Here is a 25,935-nt window from a genome sequence, read left to right on the forward strand (position 1 = left end):
TGCAGGCGGCAGCAGTTCTGAAGCGGAGGAGGAGGGGCCGCAGCAGGCATCAACATCGCAACAGGTTCCATCTGCCGGGCCCGTATCTTGCCCAAAACGCGTGGCAAAGTCAAAACCTGTTGGAGGACAGCGTGGCCATCCGGTTAAAGCTCAGTCTGCAATGCCTGAAAAGGTATCCGATGCTAGAAAGAGTGCAGTCTGGCATTTTTTTAAACAACATCCAATTGATCAGCGCAAAGTCATCTGTCAAAAATGTTCAACTACCTTAAGCAGAGGGCAGAATCTGAAAAGTCTCAATACAAGTTGCATGCATAGACATTTAACCACCATGCATTTGCAAGCTTGGACTAACTACCAAACGTCCCTTAAGGTTGTAGCACCCTCGGCCAATGAAGCTAGTCATCAACGCAACATCCCTTCCGGCAGTGTAGGGCCACCATTTTCTGCACCACCTGCAGTATCTGTGCAGGTTTCTTTGCCAGGCCAAAGAAGCCAGGGTCAGGGAATCACCAGTTTCGTAGTAGGAAACACTGCATCTAGGGCACCGGCGGCAACAATACCATCTCCCACCGTCTCTCAGTCTGCCATGTCCACCGGCACCCCCGCTAGTTCCACGATCTCCAGCTCTCCAGTCCAGCTCACCCTACATGAGACTATGGTTAGAAAAAGGAAGTACTTAGCCTCGCATCCGCGTACACAGGGTTTGAACGCCCACATAGCTAGACTAATCTCGTTAGAGATGATGCCCTACCGGTTAGTTGAAAGCGAAGCTTTCAAAGCCCTGATGGACTACGCTGTACCACGCTACGAGCTACCCAGTCGACACTTTTTTTCCAGAAAAGCCATCCCAGCCCTCCACCAGCATGTTAAAGAGCGCATCGTCCATGCACTCAGGCAATCTGTGAGCACAAAGGTGCACCTGACAACAGATGCATGGACCAGTAGGCATGGCCAGGGACGTTACGTGTCCATCACGGCACACTGGGTAAATGTGGTGGATGCAGGGTCCACAGGGGACAGCAAGTTTGGGACAGTTCTGCCTAGCCCACGGTCTAGGAAACAGTTGGCTGTAGCCATTCGCACCCCCTCCTCCTCCTCCTCGTCCTCCTGCAGAAGCGAGACCTCGTCCACAGACCGCAGTCGCACAACCACTCCATCCACAGCTGCCACTGTTGCACACCAGGTCTCCCATTATGGGGCAGCTACTGGCAAACGTCAGCAGGCTGTATTGGCTATGAAGTGTTTGGGCGACAACAGACACACCGCTGAAGTTCTGTCCGAGTTCTTGCAGAAAGAAACGCAGTCGTGGCTGGGCACTGTAGATCTTGAGGCAGGCAAGGTAGTGAGTGATAACGGAAGGAATTTCATGGCTGCCATCTCCATTTCCCAACTGAAACACATTCCTTGCCTGGCTCACACCTTAAACCTGGTGGTGCAGTGCTTCCTGAAAAGTTATCCGGGGTTATCCGACCTGCTCCTCAAAGTGCGTGGACTTTGCTCACATATCCGCCGTTCGCCCGTACACTCCAGCCGTATGCAGACCTATCAGCGTTCTTTGAACCTTCCCCAGCATCGCCTAATCATAGACGTTGCAACAAGGTGGAACTCAACAATGCACATGCTTCAGAGACTGTGCGAACAGAGGCGGGCTGTTATGTTTTTGTGGGAGGATACACATACACGGGCAGGCAGTAGGATGGCAGACATGGAGTTGTCAGGTGTGCAGTGGTCGAAGATTCAAGACATGTGTCAAGTCCTTCAGTGTTTTGAGGAATGCACACGGCTGGTTAGTGCAGACAACGCCATAATAAGCATGAGCATCCCCCTAATGCGTCTGCTTATGCAAAGTTTGACGCACATAAAGGATCAGGCGTCTGCAGCTGAGGAAGAGGAAAGCCTTGATGACAGTCAGCCATTGTCTGGCCAGGGCAGTGTACAGGACGAGGTAGCGGGCGAAGAGGAGGAGGAGGACGAGGAGGATGATGGGGATGATTATATTTTTAATGAGGAAGCTTTTCCGGGGCCAGTGGAAATTGTTGGCGCGGCAAGGCCGGGTTCTGGTTTTTGGAGGGACACAAGTGACGTGGATTTGCCTGAAACTGCCCCTCAACCAAGCACAACCACAGATTTGAGAACTGGAACTTTGGCCCACATGGCGGATTATGCCTTACGTATCCTCAAAAGGGACACACGCATAACAAAAATGATGAATGATGACGATTACTGGTTGGCCTGCCTCCTTGATCCTCGCTATAAAGGCAAATTGCAAAATATAATGCCACATGAGAACTTGGAACTAATATTAGCAACCAAACAATCAACTCTTGTTGACCGTTTGCTTCTGGCATTCCCTGCACACAGCGCCCGTGATCGTTCTAACACGAGCTGCAGGGGCCAGCAGACCAAAGGTGTTAGAGGGGCAGAAATCAGAAGTGTCGTTGGCCAGAGGGGTTTTCTGACCAGGTTGTGGAGTGATTTTGCTATGACCGCAGACAGGACAGGTACTGCAGCATCAATTCAAAGTGACAGGAGACAACATTTGTCCAGTATGGTTACTAACTATTTTTCATCCCTTATCGACGTTCTCCCTCAACCGTCATTCCCATTTGATTACTGGGCATCAAAATTAGACACCTGGCCAGAATTGGCAGAATATGCATTGCAGGAGCTTGCTTGCCCGGCAGCTAGTGTCCTATCAGAAAGAGTATTCAGTGCTGCAGGTTCAATACTAACAGAAAAAAGGACTCGTCTGGCTACCCAAAATGTAGATGATCTAACCTTCATTAAAATGAACCACAACTGGATTTCGACATCTTTTGCCCCACCTTGCCCGGCTGACACCTAGCTTTCCTATGTAAAGGTCTTGCCTGTGGACTATTCTGAACGACTTTTCCAATCTCGTAATTTGCAGCACCTGATTGTCCAGCATCCGACATGTTAACACCTCCCTAAATGGCCAAAGTCCCCACACGGGGCCGTGGTATCGCCACTTGGCGCCAGCACCCGTGAGAGTACTGTTTGTCTGAAGAGGTGGGTGTGCCCGCTTTTGGTCGACGGCACTGCCACTAGGTCCCTCATAGTACAATAAAGTGTCTGGCGGTGGTGGTGCGCACCCAACGTCAGACACACCGTTGTAATATGAGGGGCCCTGGGCCTGTACCGCCGGCCACAAGACAGTCCCCCCCGCCAGGTCAAACAGTGCTCTACCACTTGCAAAATTTTCTCTCACAGCTCCACCAATGTTTAGTCTATGCGCTGACATCCTTCAATGCCTGGCACTGTCAATACCATTGTATTGACATTTTTCTTATGTTAGGCCTTCGAAGCCTGTCTGCGGTCACTCCTTCCACTAGGCCTCCACTGACCTGTCTACTGCTGCCCGGGTTCCCCTGGAACCAATTTTAAATTGCCTACAGCCAGCCCAATTTATTATGTTAGGGCTTCGAAGCCTGTCTGCGGTCCCTCCTTCCACTAGGCCTCCACTGACCTGTCTACTGCTGCCCGGGTTCCCCTGGAACCAATTTTAAATTGCCTACAGCCAGCCCAATTTATTATGTTAGGGCTTCGAAGCCTGTCTGCGGTCCCTCCTTCCACTAGGCCTCCACTGACCTGTCTACTGCTGCCCGGGTTCCCCTGGAACCAATTTTACATTGCCTACAGCCAGCCCAATTTATTACGTTAGGGCTTCGAAGCCTGTCTGTGGTCCCTCCTTCCACTAGGCCTCCACTGACCTGTCTACTGCTGCCCGTGTTCCCCTGGAACCAATTTTAAATTGCCCACAGCCAGCCCAATTTATTATGTTAGGGCTTCGAAGCCTGTCTGCGGTTCCTCCTTCCACTAGGCCTCCACTGACCTGTCTACTGCTGCCCGTGTTCCCCTGGAACCAATTTTAAATTGCCTACAGCCAGCCCAATTTATTATGTTAGGGCTTCGAAGCCTGTCTGCGGTCCCTCCTTCCACTAGGCCTCCACTGACCTGTCTACTGCTGCCCGGGTTCCCCTGGAACCAATTTTACATTGCCTACAGCCAGCCCAATTTATTATGTTAGGGCTTCGAAGCCTGTCTGCGGTCCCTCCTTCCACTAGGCCTCCACTGACCTGTCTACTGCCGCCCGTGTTCCCCTGGAACCAATTGTAAATTGCCTACAGCCAGGCCAATTTATTATGTTAGGGCTTCGAAGCCTGTCTGCGGTCCCTCCTTCCACTAGGCCTCCACTGACCTGTCTACTGCCGCCCGTGTTCCCCTGGAACCAATTGTAAATTGCCTACAGCCAGGCCAATTTATTATGTTAGGGCTTCGAAGCCTGTCTGCGGTCCCTCCTTCCACTAGGCCTCCACTGACCTGTCTACTGCCGCCCGGGTTCCCCTGGAACCAATTGTAAATTGCCCACAGCCAGGCCAATTTATTATGTTAGGGCTTCGAAGCCTGTCTGCGGTCCCTCCTTCCACTAGGCCTCCACTGACCTGTCTACTGCTGCCCGGGTTCCCCTGGAACCAATTTTAAATTGCCTACAGCCAGCCCAATTTATTATGTTAGGGCTTCGAAGCCTGTCTGCGGTCACTCCTTCCACTAGGCCTCCACTGACCTGTCTACTGCCGCCCGTGTTCCCCTGGAACCAATTGTAAATTGCCTACAGCCAGGCCAATTTATTATGTTAGGGCTTCGAAGCCTGTCTGCGGTCCCTCCTTCCACTAGGCCTCCACTGACCTGTCTACTGCTGCCCGGGTTCCCCTGGAACCAATTTTAAATTGCCTACAGCCAGCCCAATTTATTATGTTAGGGCTTCGAAGCCTGTCTGCGGTCCCTCCTTCCACTAGGCCTCCACTGACATGTCTACTGCTGCCCGGGTTCCCCTGGAACCAATTTTACATTGCCTACAGCCAGCCCAATTTATTATGTTAGGGCTTCGAAGCCTGTCTGCGGTCCCTCCTTCCACTAGGCCTCCACTGACCTGTCTACTGCCGCCCGTGTTCCCCTGGAACCAATTGTAAATTGCCTACAGCCAGGCCAATTTATTATGTTAGGGCTTCGAAGCCTGTCTGCGGTCCCTCCTTCCACTAGGCCTCCACTGACCTGTCTACTGCTGCCCGTGTACCCCTTGAACCAACATCAGAAAATATAAAAATAAGTATTTTGCTTATAAAAAAGAAAATACTGGAGAGATATCAAATGCAGACATTTTAACATTAAAAACAAACACATACAACAAAAATCTGGTACAGTACTAAAAATGGCCACCAGCTACAATAACTTTCTCCTGCAAGTAGTTAACTGAAAGTTTTTTTCAATTTAAAACACAGATATGGCATCCACCGAGTGTTGTCCTGTCGCGTCTTCTTTATATTATTGCCAAGAAGATGCAAAACAATGAAAATAATAAAATCATTATTTACCAAAAAAATAGAGTAAGTCAAAACCACATTGCAAATAAACATTCATTACAAATAAAGAAGCAGGGCGCGTCCGAGGGTGAGTATATACCTAATAAGAATATAATCACCCTCGGACGCGCCCTGCTTCTTTCCGACAGCCTTCCTTCCTAAGAATCAGCCCTTCCGTGGTGTAGAGAGAGGGTGTGTTACACTCCAAGGTGTTCCCCAGGTTGCCTTTCCTGAGCTTCGATCTTCATGCTCTCGTTTAGTAGTTGTCGGAAAGTAGGCTGCATTAGGCCTACAAAATGGGTATGGGGTGGAGAGAGATGGTGTGTTACACTCCAAGGTGTTCCCCAGGTTGCCTTGCCATTGCTTCGGTCTTCCGACTCTCGTTTAGTAGTTGTAGAAAACTACACTGCATTAGGCCTACAAAATGGGTATGGGGTGGAGAGAGATGGTGTGTTCCACTCCAAGGTGTTCCCCAGGTTGCCTTGCCATTGCTTCGGTCTTCCGACTCTCGTTTAGTAGTTGTAGAAAACTACACTGCATTAGGCCTACAAAATGGGTATGGGGTGGAGAGAGATGGTGTGTTCCACTCCAAGGTGTTCTCCAGGTTGCCTTTCCTGAGCTTCGATCTTCATGCTCTCGTTTAGTAGTTGTCGGAAAGTAGGCTGCATTAGGCCTACAAAATGGGTATCGGGTGGAGAGAGATGGTGTGTTACACTCCAAGGTGTTCCCCAGGTTGCCTTGCCATTGCTTCGGTCTTCTGACTCTCGTTTAGTAGTTGTAGAAAACTACACAGCATTAGGCCTACAAAATGGGTATGGGGTGGAGAGAGATGGTGTGTTCCACTCCAAGGTGTTCTCCAGGTTGCCTTTCCTGAGCTTCGATCTTCATGCTCTCGTTTAGTAGTTGTCGGAAAGTAGGCTGCATTAGGCCTACAAAATGGGTATGAGGTGGAGAGAGATGGTGTGTTACACTCCAAGGTGTTCCCCAGGTTGCCTTGCCATTGCTTCGGTCTTCCGACTCTCGTTTAGTAGTTGTAGAAAACTACACTGCATTAGGCCTACAAAATGGGTATCGGGTGGAGAGAGATGGTGTGTTACACTCCAAGGTGTTCCCCAGGTTGCCTTGCCATTGCTTCGGTCTTCTGACTCTCGTTTAGTAGTTGTAGAAAACTACACTGCATTAGGCCTACAAAATGGGTATTGGGTGGAGAGAGATGGTGTGTTACACTCCAAGGTGTTCCCCAGGTTGCCTTGCCATTGCTTCGGTCTTCCGACTCTCGTTTAGTAGTTGTAGAAAACTACACAGCATTAGGCCTACAAAATGGGTATGGGGTGGAGAGAGATGGTGTGTTACACTCCAAGGTGTTCTCCAGGTTTCCTCGCCATTGCTTCGATCTTCCGACTCTCGTTTAGTAGTTGTAGAAAACTACACAGCATTAGGCCTACAAAATGGGTATCGGGTGGAGAGAGATGGTGTGTTACACTCCAAGGTGTTCCCCAGGTTGCCTTGCCATTGCTTCGGTCTTCCGACTCTCGTTTAGTAGTTGTAGAAAACTACACAGCATTAGGCCTACAAAATGGGTATGGGGTGGAGAGTGATGGTGTGTTCCACTCCAAGGTGTTCTCCAGGTTGCCTTTCCTGAGCTTCTATCTTCAGGCTCTCGTTAAATTGTGGTTAAATGGAACAACTGCATTTGGCGTACTAGTTGGTTTGGGGCCTACTAACAGTGTCTGCCACTCCTTGCTGTTCTCCTGGTTTCCTGTCCTGAAATTCCGTTTTCAGGCGCTCGTTAAGTAGTTGTTAATGTTAGACTGCATTTGGCCTACTAGTTGGGTTGGGGCCTACTATCGGTGTCTGCCACTCCTTGCTGTTCTCCTCCACTGAACAAAGCTGTGCCGCCTGTTTACTACGGTTGCCAATTTTGAACTGCATTTCGACTACTTACTGATTTGGGCCTACTCTCTGTGTCAGCCTCTCATTCCAGTTGTCCTCCACTGCAATGCCCCCTGGTTATTCCTGTGTTACCAATTTTGAACTGCATTTAGCCCACTTTATTATTTGGGCCTATATCTGTGTTTCCTCCTCATCCTGCCCATTGCCCAGCCAGTGATAGATGAGTCTGCTGGTACATTGACCCATAACGCAACATTCCCCGTGCACGCTACACAACAACATTGTGACCCTGCTGAAAGTCAGGTTGCTCTTCCCGCATACCATACCACCTTACACGGGGACAAAGAGGAAGGTGCAGATGAACGTGCAGGTTCCTTCATCAGGTGGGGGGAGGAATACTAGTTGGCGACGTCACTGGCACAGGGCCTCTCATAGTACGCAAAAGTGTTGCTGCCGGTGGGAGGCGCCCCCGCCGTGCAAACACACCGCTGTACTTTGAGGGGCCCTGTGCCAGTGCCAATGCCAACGAGTGGGCCCCCCCTGCTTGCTCAGGATCACAGCACTTGCAAAGTTGAAATACTTACCTCTCCCTGCTCCACTGCCGTGACGTGGTCCAGATTTCCTGGGCCCACTAATTACTTGAACCAGCCCTACCCACCACAACTTTAGCCAAATGACCCCCAATTTCAAATGCCTTCCAATTATTATAAGGTAAATTACGCTTGACAAGCTTCATTAAGAAGAATGGATGGTTTTGACATTAAAATGGGCACTCTAGGTGTTTTCCTGGCCCCCACTCACTGCCGACTATGCTCCCCCATTGACTTGCATTGGGTTTCGTGTTTCGGTCGATCCCGACTTTACGTCATAATCGGCCGATTTCACTCGACCCGACTTTTGAGATAGTTGGGTTTCGCGAAACCCGGCTCGACTCTAAAAAGGTCAAGGTCGCTCAACTCTACTGATCAGTAAAATACGGCAGATAGGAGCAGAGGCATAGAGAATAATTGTGCCGTATTTTTTGCGAGTTTTACGGACGTAGTTTTTGCGCTTACGTCCGTAAAACTCGCAAGTGTGAAGCCGGCCTATGGCTGTACGGGCGTCTAGTGAAGGCTTTTTAGCATTGCCAGGTTCTCAAGATTGTAGTTCCTGGGACCAGGCTCTCACTCCTAGTCTGTATTGCTGACTTGTGTTCTTTTATAATCCATGTACTCCCCTGTTCTAATCGTCCCCCTGTAATGCTCCACAGCTCAGGCTCAGCTCAGGGAGAATGACGCCTGCAGCGAGCGGCCCGTTACCTCAGAAATGACAGGACACGCAGCAGCAGCAGAGGTCCAATGACAGGACACGCAGCAGCAGCAGCAGAGGTCCAATGACAGGACACGCAGCAGAGGTCAGGGTATTTATTTTGTATTTTATGCTCATTTTTACAGGTGGAGACAGTGGGAGGAGACTACTACTCTTATCATCTGCTTGTGCTGGGAACCATGATGAGGGCAGCGTTCAGAGCAACCTGTGGGAAGTTGGGAACTGAAGCATAAACTAATCCGAGCTGCCGCCTCCAACTTTCACCGTCACCTAGAATGCACTGCGGGCGGCGCATGCGCACTTGTGCGGCGTACTAGCGTGGCAGGTTTGTAGTGCGCAGGCGCTGTCACACGTGTGCTCCCTGTGCTCCCTGTGCTGCAGCTACAGATCTGTGCCGTGCGGGAGGCCCGGTCCGGTTCCTGTGCAGCCGTGCATCATGTTACCGTTCTCGTTACGGCGTCTGGCCCAGGTGAGTGGCACTGCAGGGTCCGGGGTCAGGACAGCTGGCACATAGATGCCTGTGGTGGGCGCCCTCTGTGCAGGAAGCGGTGATCTATGATCGCTTCTGTGACTTGTGCTGCAGATTTGACTTCTTTGCAGTTCTGTATGTAAGAGCTGGTGAGATGTGTGCTGTGTACACCGCTGCAGGCTATGTGGGCGCCATAGAAATGCATTGTTGTTCCATGGGGACCTACTTGCCGCAGGTGCACAACTTTTTCTTTTTGCAATGTGTGCATTGTGTCACAGTCATAAGGACCTTTAATACTGGGTGTCGGAATCTGATTGGCTGCTGTGACTCGCTGGAGTTTTCCTTTTCACTCCCACTCTGCGCTGTGTTCTGCAGGGGACGGCTCAGCGCTACCGGGGTCTGTCCGCGATCACAAACACTGACTGTAGATGACGCTTATTAGGCTCTTACTACTCATTTCTGTAGTAAAATCTCTATTCATATGTTCATTTTTTAATTTTACGCTTCAGGTTTTAAAAAAACGCATGGAATCCACTGCAAACTAGGCACTGTCCAATCAGAAGGCTGCAAAAAATGCTTTGGGGACAAAAAAAAAGCTCAAATTCCTTTAAGATATGTGCACATGACATCTATAAGATGCTGACTGCCCCAACAAGATGTTCAAGCCGAAAACACATCGGGAAAACGACTTTTTATTTTCCGGAAGCCTCTTTTCTGGCATCTTTTCACTTGTTTTTGCGTTGCATTCACAGCCGCCATCTTTCCCTTTAGAAACTTAAACTAAAGCCGGTAACAGAAGCTCCAAAAGACTGAACAGGCGTTTTGACGTGTTCATCCTTTGTAGCTTTTTGGCCGGCGCTCATAGCAAGTCAGCAATTCTGCTACATACGGGTAATCTGATTATCGCATGTATGTAGCAGAGCTGATCGCATTATGGCAGCTTCTAGTCTCCATTGGAGGCTATTGGAGCATGCCTAAAGTAAAAAAAAAAAAAAAAAGTTTTTAAAAATAAAAGTTCAAATCACCCCCCCCCCTCCCTTTCGCCCCATTCAAAATAAAACAAACAAAACAAGAATGTAAATATACACATATTTGGTATTGGCGGGTTCAGAATTTCCCAATTATTGGTATAAAAAAATAATCCAATTGCTAAATGGTGTAATAAGAAAAAAAGTCAAAACGCTAGAATTACGTGTTTTTGGTCAGTGCAACATTAAAGTAAAATGCAATACTGGGTGATTAAAATATGAAAATGGCGCAATTTTCTTTTTTTTTTTTTTTTTTTTACTTTAACAAACTTTTGGATTTTTTTTTTTCACCACTTAAATAAAAAAAGAACCTTGACATGTTAGGTGTCTATAAACTTGTAATGACATGGAGAATTATAATGGCAGGTCAGTTTTGGCATTTGTTGAACATGGTAAAAATTTTTTCCCAAAAATCCATTATGGAATTGCCCTTTTTTTGCAATTTAACTGCGCTTGGAATTTTTTTCCCGTTTTTGAGTACACGATATGGTAAAACCAATGGTGTCGTTCAAAAGTACAACTCCTGCAAAAAAAAAAAAAGCCCTCACATGCCCATATTGACGGAAAAATAAAGTTAGGGCTCTGGGAAGAAAGGGAGCAAAAAACGAAAAAGGGCTCTGTCATGAAGGGGTTAATGTTTGCTAGGTTAACGGCCATCACTTCTGTCTAGCAGCTGTGGCCGAGCATGCACAGTGCTTAAACATGTAGTGTTGAGCGAACGTGCTCGGATAAGGTGTTATCTGAGCATGCTCGGGTGCTAACCAAGTTACTTCTTCGTGTTTCAAAAATATGTTTGAGCCCCCGCAGCTCTATGTATAGACAGCCACTAGACATGCTGCCGCAGGGACTCTAAAATATTTTTTGAGCACGTCGAAGTCACTCGGTTAGCACACGAGCATGCTCCGATAACAGGCTTGTAAGTGCCGATGTAAAATCATCTTATTTGCTGGAATTCATGATCTGGCGAGCTTTAGTGACTCCGCGTCCTCCGATGCTGCAGAGGGAAAGATGCCTGTGCTTGCAGGATGGAGGGCGCACATTTTGGGCCAGTGGTACACCCATGCCACTTGTCTGAAGTATCAATCCTCCGGACGTCAACCTGATAACAACCCCTTAAATGAATATCAATGCTAAGTGTAAAATACACTAAAACGGCAAAAAAGCACCAAAAATACTTGTTTAAAAAAAAAAAGAAAAAAAAAAAAAGGTTTTAACAAGCCGAAAAATGCAGAAAAGAGTGTAACTGAAACCTGGGGATGGTCCGTACCTTAGTTTGGGCTCGGACCATGAATGTTGGTTGTGAGGGTTCAGCTTGTTGGCGTCTTATCATTCTTCAACACAGCTGAATGTTGAATGTAGATATGGTAATAGCTGCCAGACCCCACTAGTGAGCTTGTCTCTAGGGCAAATGATTCCTACAGGAAAAATCCAATATATTTTTAAGCAAAGGTCTCCTAACCATTTAGGCATTAGGTTGCTCACCCAATTGGAAAATGTTGTATGCTTATGGCCAAAATGTTGACTTTAAGAGTACATTACTCCTCAAATTTTAAAGGGACGATCCAGTTTCTATTGAGTTTTTCTGATGGGGAAAGGGGATAACCCCATTGTAAAGAACTTTTATAGTGTTTTGATGCTACAATATACTACCTGGAGTTCTTCATTAATACTTTGCATACCGTATATACTCGAGAATAAACTGAAACCCCTAATTTTGACACAAAAAAATGGGAAAACTTAATGACTCAAGTATAAGCCTAGGGTGGAAAATGCAGCAGCTACTGGTAAGTTTCAAAAATAAAAATATGTACCAATAAAAGTAAAATAAAATGAGATATCAGTAGGTTAAGTGTTTTTGAATATCCATATTGAATCAGGAACCCCATTTAATGCTCCATACAGTTCATGATGGGCCCCATAAGATGCTCCATATTAACATACGCCCCATATAATGCTGCATAAATGTTGATTATGGCCCCATAAGATGCTCCATAGGAACTTTGCCCTATATAATGCTGCATAAAAGTAGATCATGGCCCCATAAAATGCAGTTTATGCTGATATTATTAACTGTACAGTATATCTGCTGCTGCAATAATAAAAAAAAAAATGACATGCTCACCGCTCATCGCTGCCCGCTACTCCCCAGCTCCCTCCGCAGTGACAATTCAGGCAGAGGGCGGTGCGCACACTAACACATCATCGCGCCCTCTGACGTCACAGACAGAGGACGCTGAAGACGGAGCCCGGGGGTGGAACGAGGACAGGTGAATATCACGCAATGCCCCCCACTTTATACTCACCTGCTCCTGGCGCGGTCCTTGCACGTCCCTGGTTATCCGGGCGCTGACAGCTTCTTCCAGTGTTGAGCGGTCACCTGTACCGCTCATTACAGTAATAAATATGCGGCTCCACCCCTATGGGAGTGGAGTCGCGTCCATATTCATTACTGTAATGAGCGGTACCACGTGACCGCTCAACACTGGAAGAAACTGTCAGCGCCCGGAGAACCAGGAACATGCAGGGACCGTGCCAGGAGCAGGTGAGTAAGATTAGACAGCTGCCGCTCCCTGACCCTGGAAATGACTCGAGTATAAGCTGAGAAGGGCAATTTCAGCCTAAAAAAATGGGCTGAAATTCTCGGCTTATACTCGAGTATATACGGTAATTGTGAACTATAGTTAGATGCCTCCCGTGCTGTGGATGGGATTTCAAGAAAATCTGCAATGTAAAGAGAATGGCGATACCAATGTACACCTTTAAAGGGAACCTGTCACCCCCCAACATCGAAGGTGAGCTAAGCCCACCGGTATCAGGGGCTTATCTGCAGCATTCTGTAATGCTGTAGATAAGCCCCCGATGTATCCTGAAAGATGAGAAAAAGAGGTTAGATTATACTCACCCAGGGGCGGTCCCTCTGTGGTCGTTCCGATGGGCGTCGCGGTCCCGTCCGGGGCCTCCCATCTTCTTCCGATGACGTCCTCTTCTTGTCTTCATGCTGCGGGAAAGGTCAGAGAGGCCGCAGCGTGAATACAAGAAGAGGACGTTGTCCTATGAAGATGGGAGGTCCCGGACCGGACCGCGACGCCCATCGGATCGGACCGCCCCCCAGGTGAGTATAATCTAACCTCTTTTTCTCATCTTTCAGGATACATCGGGGGCTTATCTACAGTATTACAGAATGCTGTAGATAAGCCCCTGATGCCGGTGGGCTTAGCTCACCTTTGATGTTGGGGGTGACAGGTTCCCTTTAAGTTTACAACCGTGCTGCTGTAACGAGCAGCGGATTTTCTGAAAGCAAACAAGCTGCGTTTTTGCTCCACTGGAATATACCCTTAGGCCACATTCACACGTTCAGTATTTGGTCAGTGTTTTACCTCAGTATTTGTAAGCCAAAATCAGGAGCAGAACAGGTCCAATCAGAAACCCGTCAGGAAAAGTGCCCAGAAAACACTTAGAAGAATTATCGTTCATATGCTCAGGATTTTACAGGGAACCTGTCAGCAGGATTTTGCTGATTGTAATACACATGGCCATTATACTGAATAAAATGAAACCTGTGGTGCAGAAATCCGTTTTGTGGATTTTGTGTAATCGGGGTTTGAAGGTTTAGTTTGTAATCATGGCTTTGAGGCGGGACTGTGGGTAGGGTCTTTGGCTCTCCCATGGCCGCCCCTTTGTTCCAGGCGTCATTATCGTCATCCTGGTTTGAACTTCGTGCTGTCTAAGCCGCATGCGTCACTAGCGCAGGTTGACCTGACAGTCTTCAGGAACATGTCGCCGGTGCGCCGCATAGGTAGATTGAGATCTTGGCTTGTTATTGAACCATCGCAAAGTTAAAACCAGGAGGATAATAAAGACAACGTGAGCAGCGGAGGAGCCGTAGCAGAGCCGAAGAACCTGCCCACAGTCCCACCCCGATGCACCTAGCTAGGATTATGAGGAAACTTCAAATGATAATTGCACAAAATCCACTCAACGGATTTCTTCACCACAGTTATCGTTTAATTCGGCATAACAGCACCTATTTGGCCACGTGTATTTTACTTAGCAAAATCCTCCTGACAGGTTCCCTTTAAGCAAAATAACCTGACCAGCACCTCCATATAGTGTGAACAGGTGCAAACTGCAATGTCCGCATAACATACAAAACATACATACTTTATTTTTTAAGTATCGTACTTCTTTTTGTTAGTACATTCCATTCAGCAACAGTGTAGTCTAGATCTCATGTTTGCATTCATCTTGGTCCTTACAGAATGCTGCTGTCCCCCTTTTTTTTTTGTAGGTTCCCTTTAAGCATCTTTTAACCGCTTCAGGTTTCCAAAAATGTCAAGCCGCCAAAAGAAGTGACCTGACCATACTTCAGGCGGGTTCTACATTTAAAGTTTTCCATGCTGTACAATAAAAGTCAATAGGAAGGCTCAAAAGATGCCTGGACATCTTAGGCTACTTTCACACTTGCGTCGGTACGGGGCCGTCGCCACGTGTCGGCCCGACGGACAATGTGTGTTAAATGTAGCACAACGTGGGCAGCGGATACAGTTTTACAACGCATCCGCTGCCCATTGCGATGAGCAGGGAGGAGGGGGCGGTGTTTCGGCCGCACATGCGCGGTCGAAAATGGCAGTCACGACGCACAAAAAAAGTTACATTGAACTTTTTTTGTGCGTCGCGTCCGCCAAAAACACGACGCATCCTTCGCACGACGGATGCGACGTGTGGCTATACATCGCAATGCGTCTCTAATGCAAGTCAATGGAGAAAAAATGTTAACATTTACCAAGACTTCACCGGTAAAAGTCCAATTTTACTTTTCATTTTGAGCTTTTACTGATGGCATCGGTGAATGTCCAGATTGACCGGTAAATGCTAGGTTTTACCGTCCTTCTGACTTTTACAGTAACATACATAAACTGAAGAGCCCGGCGTTGCCTGGGCATAGTAAATATCTGTGGTTAGTTATAGCACCTCACTTCTCTTTTTCCCATCACGCCTCTCATTTTCCCAATCACATCTTTCATTTTCCCCCTCACATCTCTCATTTTCTCCCTCACACCTCTCATTTTCTCCCTCACGCCTCTCATTCCCCCCTAACACTTGTCATTTCGACCTCACATCTGTCATTTTACGATCACTCCACTATTTTCCCTCACTCCTCTCATTTTGCACTCACACCTCTCATTTTCACCTCACACCTCTCATTTTCCCCTCAGTATATACATGTTTGTCATCTCCCCTGTAAATAGTGTATACCTGCTGTATGTCATCTCCTCCTGTATATACCGGTGTCATCTCCTCTTTTATATAGTATATACATGTATGTCATCTCCTCCTGTATATAGTATATACGTGTCATCTGCTCCTGTATATAATATATACAGTACCTGTAAGTCATCTCCTCCTGTATATAGTATATACCTGTATGTCCTCTCCTCTTGTATATAGTATATACCTGTATGTCATCTCCTCCTGTATTAGACCTCGTTCACATGTTATTTGCTCAGTATTTTTACCTCAGTATTTGTAAGCTAAATTGGCAGCCTGATAAATCCCAGCCAACAGGAAGCCCTCCCCCCTGGCAGTATATATTGGCTCACACATAATAGACAGGTCATGTGACTGACAGCTGCCGTATTTCCTATATGGTACATTTGTTGCTCTTGTAGTTTGTCTGCTTATTAATCAGATTTTTATTTTTGAAGGATAATACCAGACTTGTGTGTGTTTTAGGGCGAGTTTCGTGTGTCAAATTGTGTGTGTAGAGTTGTGTGTGGCGACATGCATGTAGCGACTTTTGTGAGATGAGTTTTGTGTGGTGACATGCTTGTAGCAACTTTTTGTGTGTCGAGTTGCATGTGTCAGGTTAGTGTAGCAAGTTGTGTGCAGCAAGTTTTGCGCATGGCAAGTTTTGTGTGGCGCGTTTTGAGTATGTGCAAGTTTTGTGTGAGGCAACTTTTGCATGTGTTGAAACTTTTGTGCATTTGGCAAATTTTCTGCTTGTGCAAGTTCTGCGTGTGGCGAGTTTTCCATGAGGTGAGTTTAGCACGCGTGGCGAGTTTTGCGTGAGCCTAATTTTGCATGTGGCGAGTTTTGAGCGGCGACTTTTGTGTTTCGACTTTTATGTGGCAAGGTTGGTGTATTTGTGGTGAAATGTGTGCTGAGGGTGGTATGTATGTTCAAGCACGTGGCAGTGTGTGGCGCGTTTTTTGTGTGTTCATATCCCCGTGTGTGATGAGTATCCAATGTCGGGGCCCCACCTTAGCAACTGTACGGTATATACTCTTTGGCGCCATCGCTCTCATTCATTAAGTCCCTCTTGTTCACATCTGGCAGCTGTCAATTTGCCTCCAACACTTTTCCTTTCACTTTTTCCCCATTATGTAGATAGGGGCAAAATTGTTTGGTGAATTGGAATGCGCAGGGTTAACATTTTAACAACTTCTTGAAACGTACACCCATATCAACTACTTATCACTTATAAAGGGAACATTCCATATTATAATATGGGTCATATTCTGGACAATGTTGGGGTAATCGTGATTAATAACTAGAAAAAGACCGCGGCAAAAAACGATCAAACACCCATAATTTATAAAAAAAAAAAAATACACAAATAACTTTATTAAGTATTTACCAGGAACAGGAACATAGGACAGTAAGGTTCATGCACATGTCAGAAACGCAAGGGTGCACATCAATGGGGAGATAGTTATATAAATGCAATACATGGGTAGCACAGCCCAACAGTATTTAGCCATGTAAATATGGCCATATAGACAATTGCATTTTAAGTCCAACTATAATATATACAAAAACCCTAGGTAGACATAATGATATAAATATCCAAGTTGTACTTACCCTGTTTCCCCGAAAGTAGGACCCCCCCGAAAGTAAGACAGGGTGGGGGTTTCGGGGGGGTCCTCCAATGTAAGGCCTCACCCGAATGTAAGGCAGGGTTGGGGGGGCCGCTGTGAAATGTAAGGCCCTTACCTTTGGGCCGCCGCTGTCCCCCATTGGGTCCCCAGGCTCCAGAGGTGTCCTCAGGTGCAGCTGGGCGGGTCCAGCGCTCATGGGGTTAACTCGCCGTGTTAACCCCGCAATCCGCCCAGCTCAACAGCTCATTGGCCGCCCCTGCTCCCCACGTCACTGCCGGCCCCCGGCTCGAGCGCTGATTGGCCAATCAGCTCGAGTGCTGATTGGCCGCCCCAGCCCCACGTCACCGCTGTTTCCCTGCTGATTGGCACAGCGTTCCCTGCAGCACAGGCCTTCCGCACCCACAGCCGCACCGCAGAGGGAAACGTCCAGCATTTAAAAACCAAGTAGGGAAACATGTACTGTATAGGGTATGGGGCTGTGTGCAGTGGGATACGGCACTGTTATGGGGTATGGGGCTGTGTGCAGTGGGATACGGCACTGTTATGGGGTATGGGGCTGTGTGCAGTGGGATACGGCACTGTTATGGGGTATGGGGCTGTGTGCAGTGGGATACGGCACTGTTATGGGGTATGGGGCTGTGTGCAGTGGGATACGGCACTGTTATGGGGTATGGGGCTGTGTGCAGTGGGATACGGCACTGTTATGGTATGCAGGCAGAGGGTATACGGCAATTACCGTACAGTACCGTACCGTAGTGTGTACGGTAGTAACAAGATATTCTTGATACGCTACATTTGTTTTATTCTACTGTTTGGTGATGACCGACTCTTCAGCATGTTAATAAATGTTGATTTATTGGTTAAAAAGAAATTGTCATTTTTTTTTCGGCTAATGTAAGACCTCCCCCGAATGTAAGACAGGGTGGGACTTTTTGGGGTAAAATTAATGTAAGACAGGGTCTTACTTTCGGGGAAACACGGTACAAATAGGTGACTACCAGAGCAGATAAGGACGTCCACACACCCACTGAGTGCACCTGCCCCGACGCGCGTTTCGGAGTGATGGCCTTTTCCAAGGGGTGATGGGAAAGGGGAAATGGGGGGGATATAAAAGGAAACCAGCCACCAATCATTCTTCCGATTACAAACATGTGATTTAACACACCAATACAGTCTTCCCAAAGTGCCGCACATAAGTATTGCTGTGATCACTTCCTGGATGTGTTCCATGCATGTGACACGGTCACGTGATGTTTATAAACACGTCATTGCATAGCGCCAAGTCCGCCTCCTATGACGCATGTGTCACCGCGACAACACAGGACGCGAGGCGGCGCCGGCGTCAAGCACAAGGCGAGAGACGTCGCCATGGCAATGGAGACGCCAGAAGCCGCCCAGCGAGCCGAGGTCCGCAATGCACATGCGTACCAGCGGATGGCAGCCGTATAAGAAGTTGAATATCCTAATCATCGCAAGATGTATGACTCACTATAGGAACCGGCACAGATGTCATATAGGTATACGGCTAAGGCCTCTTTCACACTTCAGTTGTTTGGCGTCAGTCTAAAACCGCCATTTTACTCAAATAACGGATCCGTCAATTTTTTTTGACGGATCCGTTATTTTCCCATAGACTTGCATTAGCGACGGATTGTGACGGATGGTCGTCCGTTCCATCCGCCATGCGACGGATCCGTCGAAATTTGGCGGACGTTTTCTGAAAATAGACGGAAATTGGAACTTTTTTTGTCAACGCCGAAATGGCGGATCGCGACGGATCCGTCGCGTCCGCCATTCCATAGAATGGGCGACGGATCCGCCGCAACCGTTTTTTCGGCGGATCCGTCACCCCAATCCGTTTTTTCAATTGCGCATGCTTCAAAAAGTAGATACTTTTCCCAGACAACCCCCAAGTAACGGATCCGTCAAAAAAACGGATCCGTTAGAACCGTTTTCTCAACAATTGTGACGGATCCGTCAATCCGTCACTATGTCGGTAGTGACTGACGCCAAACAACTGAAGTGTGAAAGAGGCCTTACATATACACGGTCATATATAGGAGAAAGAAGTTTGGCAGCAATACAGGAAATATATACAATACATCATAAATAACCATATCTACATAAGACATCGGGCCCAAACATGCTCACAAAGATATTAGATACACAATATATTATAACTATTATTAGGAGTGAAACGCCTCCACCAATACATAGCCACATGTTATGGAACCATATTTTCAATGCGGAATGATACTTCACAAATACATCACTTAAATATTTCATCTGCATGAATCTCCTGACCCATTCAAGATATAAAATGCCAAAATATTTTTACACTTCTTTGATAATATACATATATACAGGCATCAAAAAATACATCTGGAATATGCATACAGATGGTATAATGTTGAGATATGAAGTCATTCCTCAATCCATTTGGCTTCACACGTCAATCTCTGCCATCGCCGCATTGGAAGACTCCAAAGGAAAGGGGAAAGAACGAAAGTTGGACGGTAACTGAGTAAAAAATTATAAAAAAAGTTAAAATCATAGAACACAAACATGTACAATAAACCAGTGGAAGATGGAAACCTAATATAGTTATAGAAATGGAACAAAGCTCATTGTTTCGTTTAGCCCATTAGGATGGACAGTGTCTAATGCCCAGATCCATCTTGTCTCACAGCGTGCTAGTTTCTGTGCCAGATCTCCACCGCGGATGCCAGGGTCAATCATGTCAATCCCTCTTATCATAAGTAGGGAACTGTCACACCCATGGAATTGCTTAAAATGCCGCGGTGGTGTCCTAAGCGTGGTTACGTCATCATGGTCGGCCGCCGCCTGAATCCCCAAAATGTGCTCACAAACCCACACCTTCAATTGTCGAGTGGTCATCCCAATGTAGAGTAACTTACAAGGACATAAGGCAAAATAGACCACATGGCGGGACGTACATGAGATATGCTTCCTAATCTCATATACTCTTGTACCCGATGCATTGAAAAATGTCGTGGTGCGGTCAACTATGAGACAGGTGACGCACCGACCACAAGGAACACAACAACGCCTAGGACGTCCGCCATCCAGAAAGGTAGGCCTGGGTTCACATTCGTAATGGCTGTGCACAAGATGGTCTCTGAGGTTTTTGGCCCGTCTAATCGTAATACTTGGTGTACAGGGCAATAGTTGATTTAAAATAGAATGAGTTTGAAGGATGGGCCACGCCCTCTGAAGACAACCCTTCATTCGTGAGAATTGGGCATGGTAGTTGGTAATAAATCTTATTTTTTGATTCGTTTTTTGAGCCCTCTTTTTATATAATGGGGATTGGTGTGACAAGTATCTGGCTCTATTGTAGGCTCTTTTAACCACTCATCTGCTATATCCCCTCTCATGAAACCTTTCAAAGAGTTCCCGTGCATTTCTTTTGAATTCATCGTCATTAGAACAGATTCTGCAAAGACGCAGAAACTGTCCAATAGGAATAGAGTTAATTAGAGGTCTAGGGTGGGCAGAAGAGGCGTGCAGCAACATGTTGGTGGATGTTTCCTTCCTAAAAATCGATGTCTGTAACATATCTTCAAAATCCCTCCACACTTTCACATCAAGAAAATCAATGTTATTTGTATCAGCCTGATATGTAATGTGGATGTTCTTATCATTGCGATTGATCCCTTCAATGAAGTCCGTCAATTGCACAGAGTTCCCCTGCCAGATCAGGAACACGTCGTCGATGCACCGCACCCAAAAGGGGATGCGGTTCATCGACGTACCCAGATCTGACAGGGGGAGTTCCCTCTCCCACAGCCCCAGGAACAAGTTGGCATATGCCGGGGCAAAGGAAGCCCCCGTGGCTGTGCCCTGGAGCTGTAGGAAGAAGGACCCCTTGAATGTGAAAAAATTGTGCGAGAGGGAAAATTCGAGGAGTTCAAGAATTAGACTACTGATCTCTACAGATAGATTTGACATGTCTAGTAAGTACTTGGTGGCTGCCAAACCGTCTGCATGTTTTATGTTGGTGTACAGGGATTCAACATCACCAGTCACCAACATAGTCTCAGGTCCAATATACAGACCATCCACCCTTTTAAGGAACTCCCCTGTATCCATAAGAAATGAAGGAAGGCTTTCAACCAGGGGCTGTAACTTAGAGTCAATCCAACAATTGACTTTTTCTAGGTAATTTCCTGAGCCAGAGATGATTGGATGTCCCGGGGGGGCCTCAATATTCTTATGTATCTTGGGTAGAAGATACATAGTGGAGATGGTAGGGTCCTGTACTTGCAGTGCTGAATCCAATTCTTTAGTAATTACCTCATTCTGAACAGCAACATTTAAGATCTTAAGTAATTGGCTCACAAATGCTGATAATGGATTGTAAGTGAGGCATTTGTAACATATTTTATTATTCAGCTGTCTATATGCCTCTTTTTCATACAAGGACTTAGGCCAGATTACAATGTTGCTGCCCTTATCACCTGGCTTCAGCACTACATCAGGAAGTAAAATACACGTGGCCAAATAGGTGCTGTTATGCTGAATTAAACGATAACTGTGGTGAAGAAATCCGTTGTGTGGATTTTGTGCAATTATCATTTGAAGTTTCCTCATAATCCTAGCTAGGTGCATCGGGGTGGGACCGTGGGCAGGGTCTTCGGCTCTGCTACGGCTCCTCCGCTGCTCCTATGACGCTCTCGGGGCCCAGACGTGTGACTGTGCAAAATTTTGTGGCTACACACACACTAGGAGCAAAATAAAGGGGAGAAGCCAGCGCAGCCTAAGGTTAAGACGCAATACATAAAGTGCAAATGCACATATTAATTTCTAACTGTATTTTCAAAATGAGACATTTAGCAAACAATTGATCAATTCTTTGAGCCACCCAATATGAGATTGCCGTGAAGAGGCGGGGTGGCTCAAAGAATTGATCAATTGTTTGCTAAATGTCTCATTTTGAAAATACAGTTAGAAATTAATATGTGCATTTGCACTTTATGTATTGCGTCTTAACCTTAGGCTGCGCTGGCTTCTCCCCTTTTTTTGCTCCGTTTTTGGTAAGTGGCTGACCACCACTGTTGCCGTGCGCCGCGCCTGGTTATGTGCGCCATTCTTTCTGTGTCTCAGTGATTGATAGGCTGCTGTTCACATACAGCAGCCCTGCCCTGCCTCAGGCTCTGTTTAATTATGCACCTGTGCCTCAGCCTGTTTAACTCTTCATCTGTGGCTTTAGATGGGCAGTGTGGAGGTTGGATCCGAAATGTCTGTCTGGACCTGGTCAACCTTTATCCTCGCTTGCCTACTCTGGCGCCATGGGGGTGACTCATTATATGCTCCAGGTACAGCATGTTTTTAATGTGGTCTTGCATTTAGTTCATTTAGGAGGCCTTTATGGCACAGCGAATATAAAAAACGTAGTGTAGGACTGCCCCAATATGAGATTGCCGTGAAGAGGCGGGGTGGCTCAAAGAATTGATCAATTGTTTGCTAAATGTCTCATTTTGAAAATACAGTTAGAAATTAATATGTGCATTCGCACTTCATGTATTGCGTCTTAACCTTAGGCTGCGCTGGCTTCTCCCCTTTTTTTGCTACACACACACTCAGCTTTATATATTAGATGTTCACATTTTCTTAGGGTCCTTGGGTAAACGTACCAGTCACAAAAGGAAGCGATGAAACCTGTAGGGGTATGTTCCCACGTTACGTTATCAATGTAAAATTGGGGCAGGCGAGCGCACATTTCACCTTTTGTATTATTCTGCAGACATCTGTGCATTTTAAATACTTTGCAATGCAAAGGGAGAGTGCGTGCGCTGGGGGGGATTCCTAAGTCTGCAGTAACACACAGTGTGTGCAGACTTATCGGTTTTATCTGGACAACCCCTTTTAAGGGCTTGTGCAGACAATCATGTTTTTGGTCCCGAGTGCGACCTGACAAAACATCAGTTCACACTCATGCCAATTTTATTCTGCGGGGCTGTGCACATGTCCAATTTTTTTTTTCTCCTTGCACAGAGTGTATATTTCAAAAAAGTCCCCATGATCCTCAGCTCCTACCCGCATGACCGTGTATGGCACGACCTCTTTGTAGTATTTCATAGCTGAACCTACAGTGGGACGTCTGTCCACTAATGGAGCAGGCACAGAGTGCAACGAGCAGGATGAATAGGTTGCATGTGATGATGAAGGTCTTAATTAACATTTCCCCCACATAGTGTCCCCTCCATAGCGTGCTGTGTTGTCGAGTTAGTCCGCCATCGGTATAAGGGTTAATAATGATCATACTGGAAGCAGAATTGGCATAGTGTTATGTGTAGGAGTAAGTGGCTGGAAATGGGTTTATTATGATCTCTTCAGAGACACGGCACGCTCGGCTGACTTTATAGCCCAATTTTGTTGGCTTTGTACCATGCTGCTGTGTGTGTGTGTCTGCACATCTCTGGCATAAGTAATTTTCCAGCGGCCACAGCTGGCCGGCCCCAGTGCAGACGGCTCCAAGTGTGTGTTTTCTTATTATCTAAAGGCGCTGGACCTTGATTGTTAGTACATGAGCCGAGGGAGGGGAAATAGCGGAGGAGACATTGCACCAAGTCATTGAGCTGAAGAAGTAAACCCACAATTCCCTATTATTCTTTGGACTTGAACTCTGTGACGGCTCAAATAAAAGGATTTGCTTATGTTGGAACGTGCTTGTTTGTAGAGCCGTCCTGTCAATAGGTAGCCATCGATGGCGGCATGTTACATGCAGGCATCCTGTGATTGTTCAGCACGTAAATAGTGTGCGCTTTCAACATTACACAACTGACTTATTAATCAATCTGCGATTTTGTAAAAAAAATGCTAAAAATTTAAAAAAAAAATTTGGACCGAATAGTGTCACAGACGTCTATACGCACAATGTAATAGTGAGGATGAGTAGTACAAACGTCTTTTTCAAGATGGGTCTGCGATTCTGCCGGTTAATGATTGCTGTAAGTGCTCTTGGGGTACGTGATCAGGAATTGCTGCAGGTTTTGACTCTGCGTATTTATGCAGCAGCCAGATGTTACAGCATAGTGGATGGGATTTCTAGAAAACTCATGTCCACTCTACGCCATAGCCGCCTGCAGTCACTGGCATGCGGTGTGTCTTTCAGGACCGCAGCATGTCAATTTCTCTCGCGGAGACGCTGGTCTTCACCACAGAAATGTAATCCATAGAATGTATTGAATGCGGTAAATCCACACAGTTCAGTGGATACATGCGGATTTACCTGCGTTCATATGTCCCGTTTGGGCAGGGTGGACATATAATAGTGGTCCTCTCACCTCTTTGGGACCCGATCACCTACAAAGCAGGAGGAATTGTGCGATATGATGAGCTATTGGACTGCAAAGAGCCCATGTACTCTGCTTGCACAGGATTCCTTTTCTGTCTGTTAGGCCGGGGTCACACTTGCGAGTTCAATGTGAGAAGCTTGCCCAAGTCTCTGGCATCAATACCTGGCACTGCCACCGGCACTCGGGTCCTGAGTGTGCGGCTGCATGAATTGCTATGCAGCTGAACGCTCTGGTCCCGAGTGCCGGCGGCAGTGCTGGGACTTGAGGAGAGAGACTTGTGCGAGTTTCTCGCATTGAACTCGCAAGTGTGACCCCGGCCTTAGGGCCACACTCAGCGAAGTGAAGCCAAAATCCTTTGGACCTAAGTTAGGTTGGTGTATGCTAGCTTTCATCTTCAACAGTTTCTGCTCTGTGGAAAAGAACAGCAGACATGCAGTAAAAAAACCTGCAAACATGTCTGCAGACATTCATCGCATGTTAAAGGGAACCGGTCACCCCCAAAATCGAAGGTGAGCTAAGCCCACCGGCATCAGGGGCTTATCTACAGCATTCTGGAATGCTGCAAATGTTAGTTCTTCTATTTTCTGTTTGTACTTTTTGATCGTTCGCTAGTTGTCACTTAGGCTTTCAAAGCATTTTTTTCCCCCTATTCATATGAATTGGTGAAAAACGCTGCAAAAACTCTTGAAAGAATTGACATTCTGCAGATATGAAACTGCTCAAATCTACATAAGAAATAAGCAGCGTGAGACTTCAGAAATGTCATTCACTTTGCCGGTACAGTAAGATGCTGCATTTTTATTTTTCATGGATGTAAAATGTGTGAGCAAGCTGTTAGAGCATAACCCGTATTTACTGCATTTGTCCATTAATAACGTTTCTCTTGGCAGGAAAAACGCTGCTTAAAATACTCACATTTTTGCTGTGTTTTTTGCATGTGCTGCGTTTAAACACCGGAAAAATGCGGCAAAATAAATACCTTGCGAACAAGCTCTTAGAACTATAATTCTTATTTCTATACATACTCTACATTACAGAGGGGACTTGTACAGACAAAAAAGACATTACGGAATAACTCATAAAATTCAACAGATACCAAGAGGAGTGAGGGCCTGCTCACAGGCTTAGTCTGAGGAAATAGGGGAGACACAAAAGGTAAATGGTAAAAAGTGCCTGTATGGAACGGTCCATCAATAAAATTCAGCCCTTTTTATTGACATCGAGCACTACTCAGCAACTGCAGATTCCAATGCAGATTTGCCGGCCATATCCACAGCGACATCCGGTGACCAATTGACAGGCCGTGGACTGTAAAGGGGTTGTCCACTGCTAGGACAACCACTTTTGAAATATTTGTCCCCCTTAAAATAATAAAGCTTCCCGTGCTGGCGCCATTCCCGCGTTGTCGGCACTTGCTCTCTCGGGGTCTCCGGTGTGGTTGTTGTGACGCCGGTGCCCAGTCAGCGCCGCCTTCGGACAAATCGAACATGAAGAGGAAGTGCTCAATTCGTCAGGAGGCAGGGACAGTGACACCAGCGCTGATTGGCCAGCAGGGTCACGTGTGAGAGCAACCGCACGAGAAGCCCCGGGAGAGTGAGTGCCGACACCGCGGGAACGGGGCGCCAGCACGGGAGGTGAATGTAAGGCTTCTTTCAC

At 46.8% G+C, this 25,935-nt stretch overlaps 1 protein-coding gene across 1 annotated transcript in view; it reads left to right on the forward strand.

Annotated features, from left to right (window-relative positions):
* Positions 1 to 8,744: 8,744 nt before the first annotated feature.
* Positions 8,745 to 25,935, forward strand: part of SHMT2 (serine hydroxymethyltransferase 2) — a 140,253-nt gene continuing 123,062 nt past the window's right edge. Inside the window, exon 1 of the mRNA XM_069758545.1 lies at positions 8,745 to 9,051. Coding sequence (XP_069614646.1) covers positions 9,019 to 9,051 — 33 coding nt within the window. The 5' untranslated portion in view covers positions 8,745 to 9,018. The remainder of the gene's footprint in view (positions 9,052 to 25,935) is intronic.

This window comes from Ranitomeya imitator, chromosome 3 (genome assembly GCF_032444005.1).
Source record: "Ranitomeya imitator isolate aRanImi1 chromosome 3, aRanImi1.pri, whole genome shotgun sequence".
Lineage (NCBI taxonomy): Eukaryota > Metazoa > Chordata > Amphibia > Anura > Dendrobatidae > Ranitomeya > Ranitomeya imitator.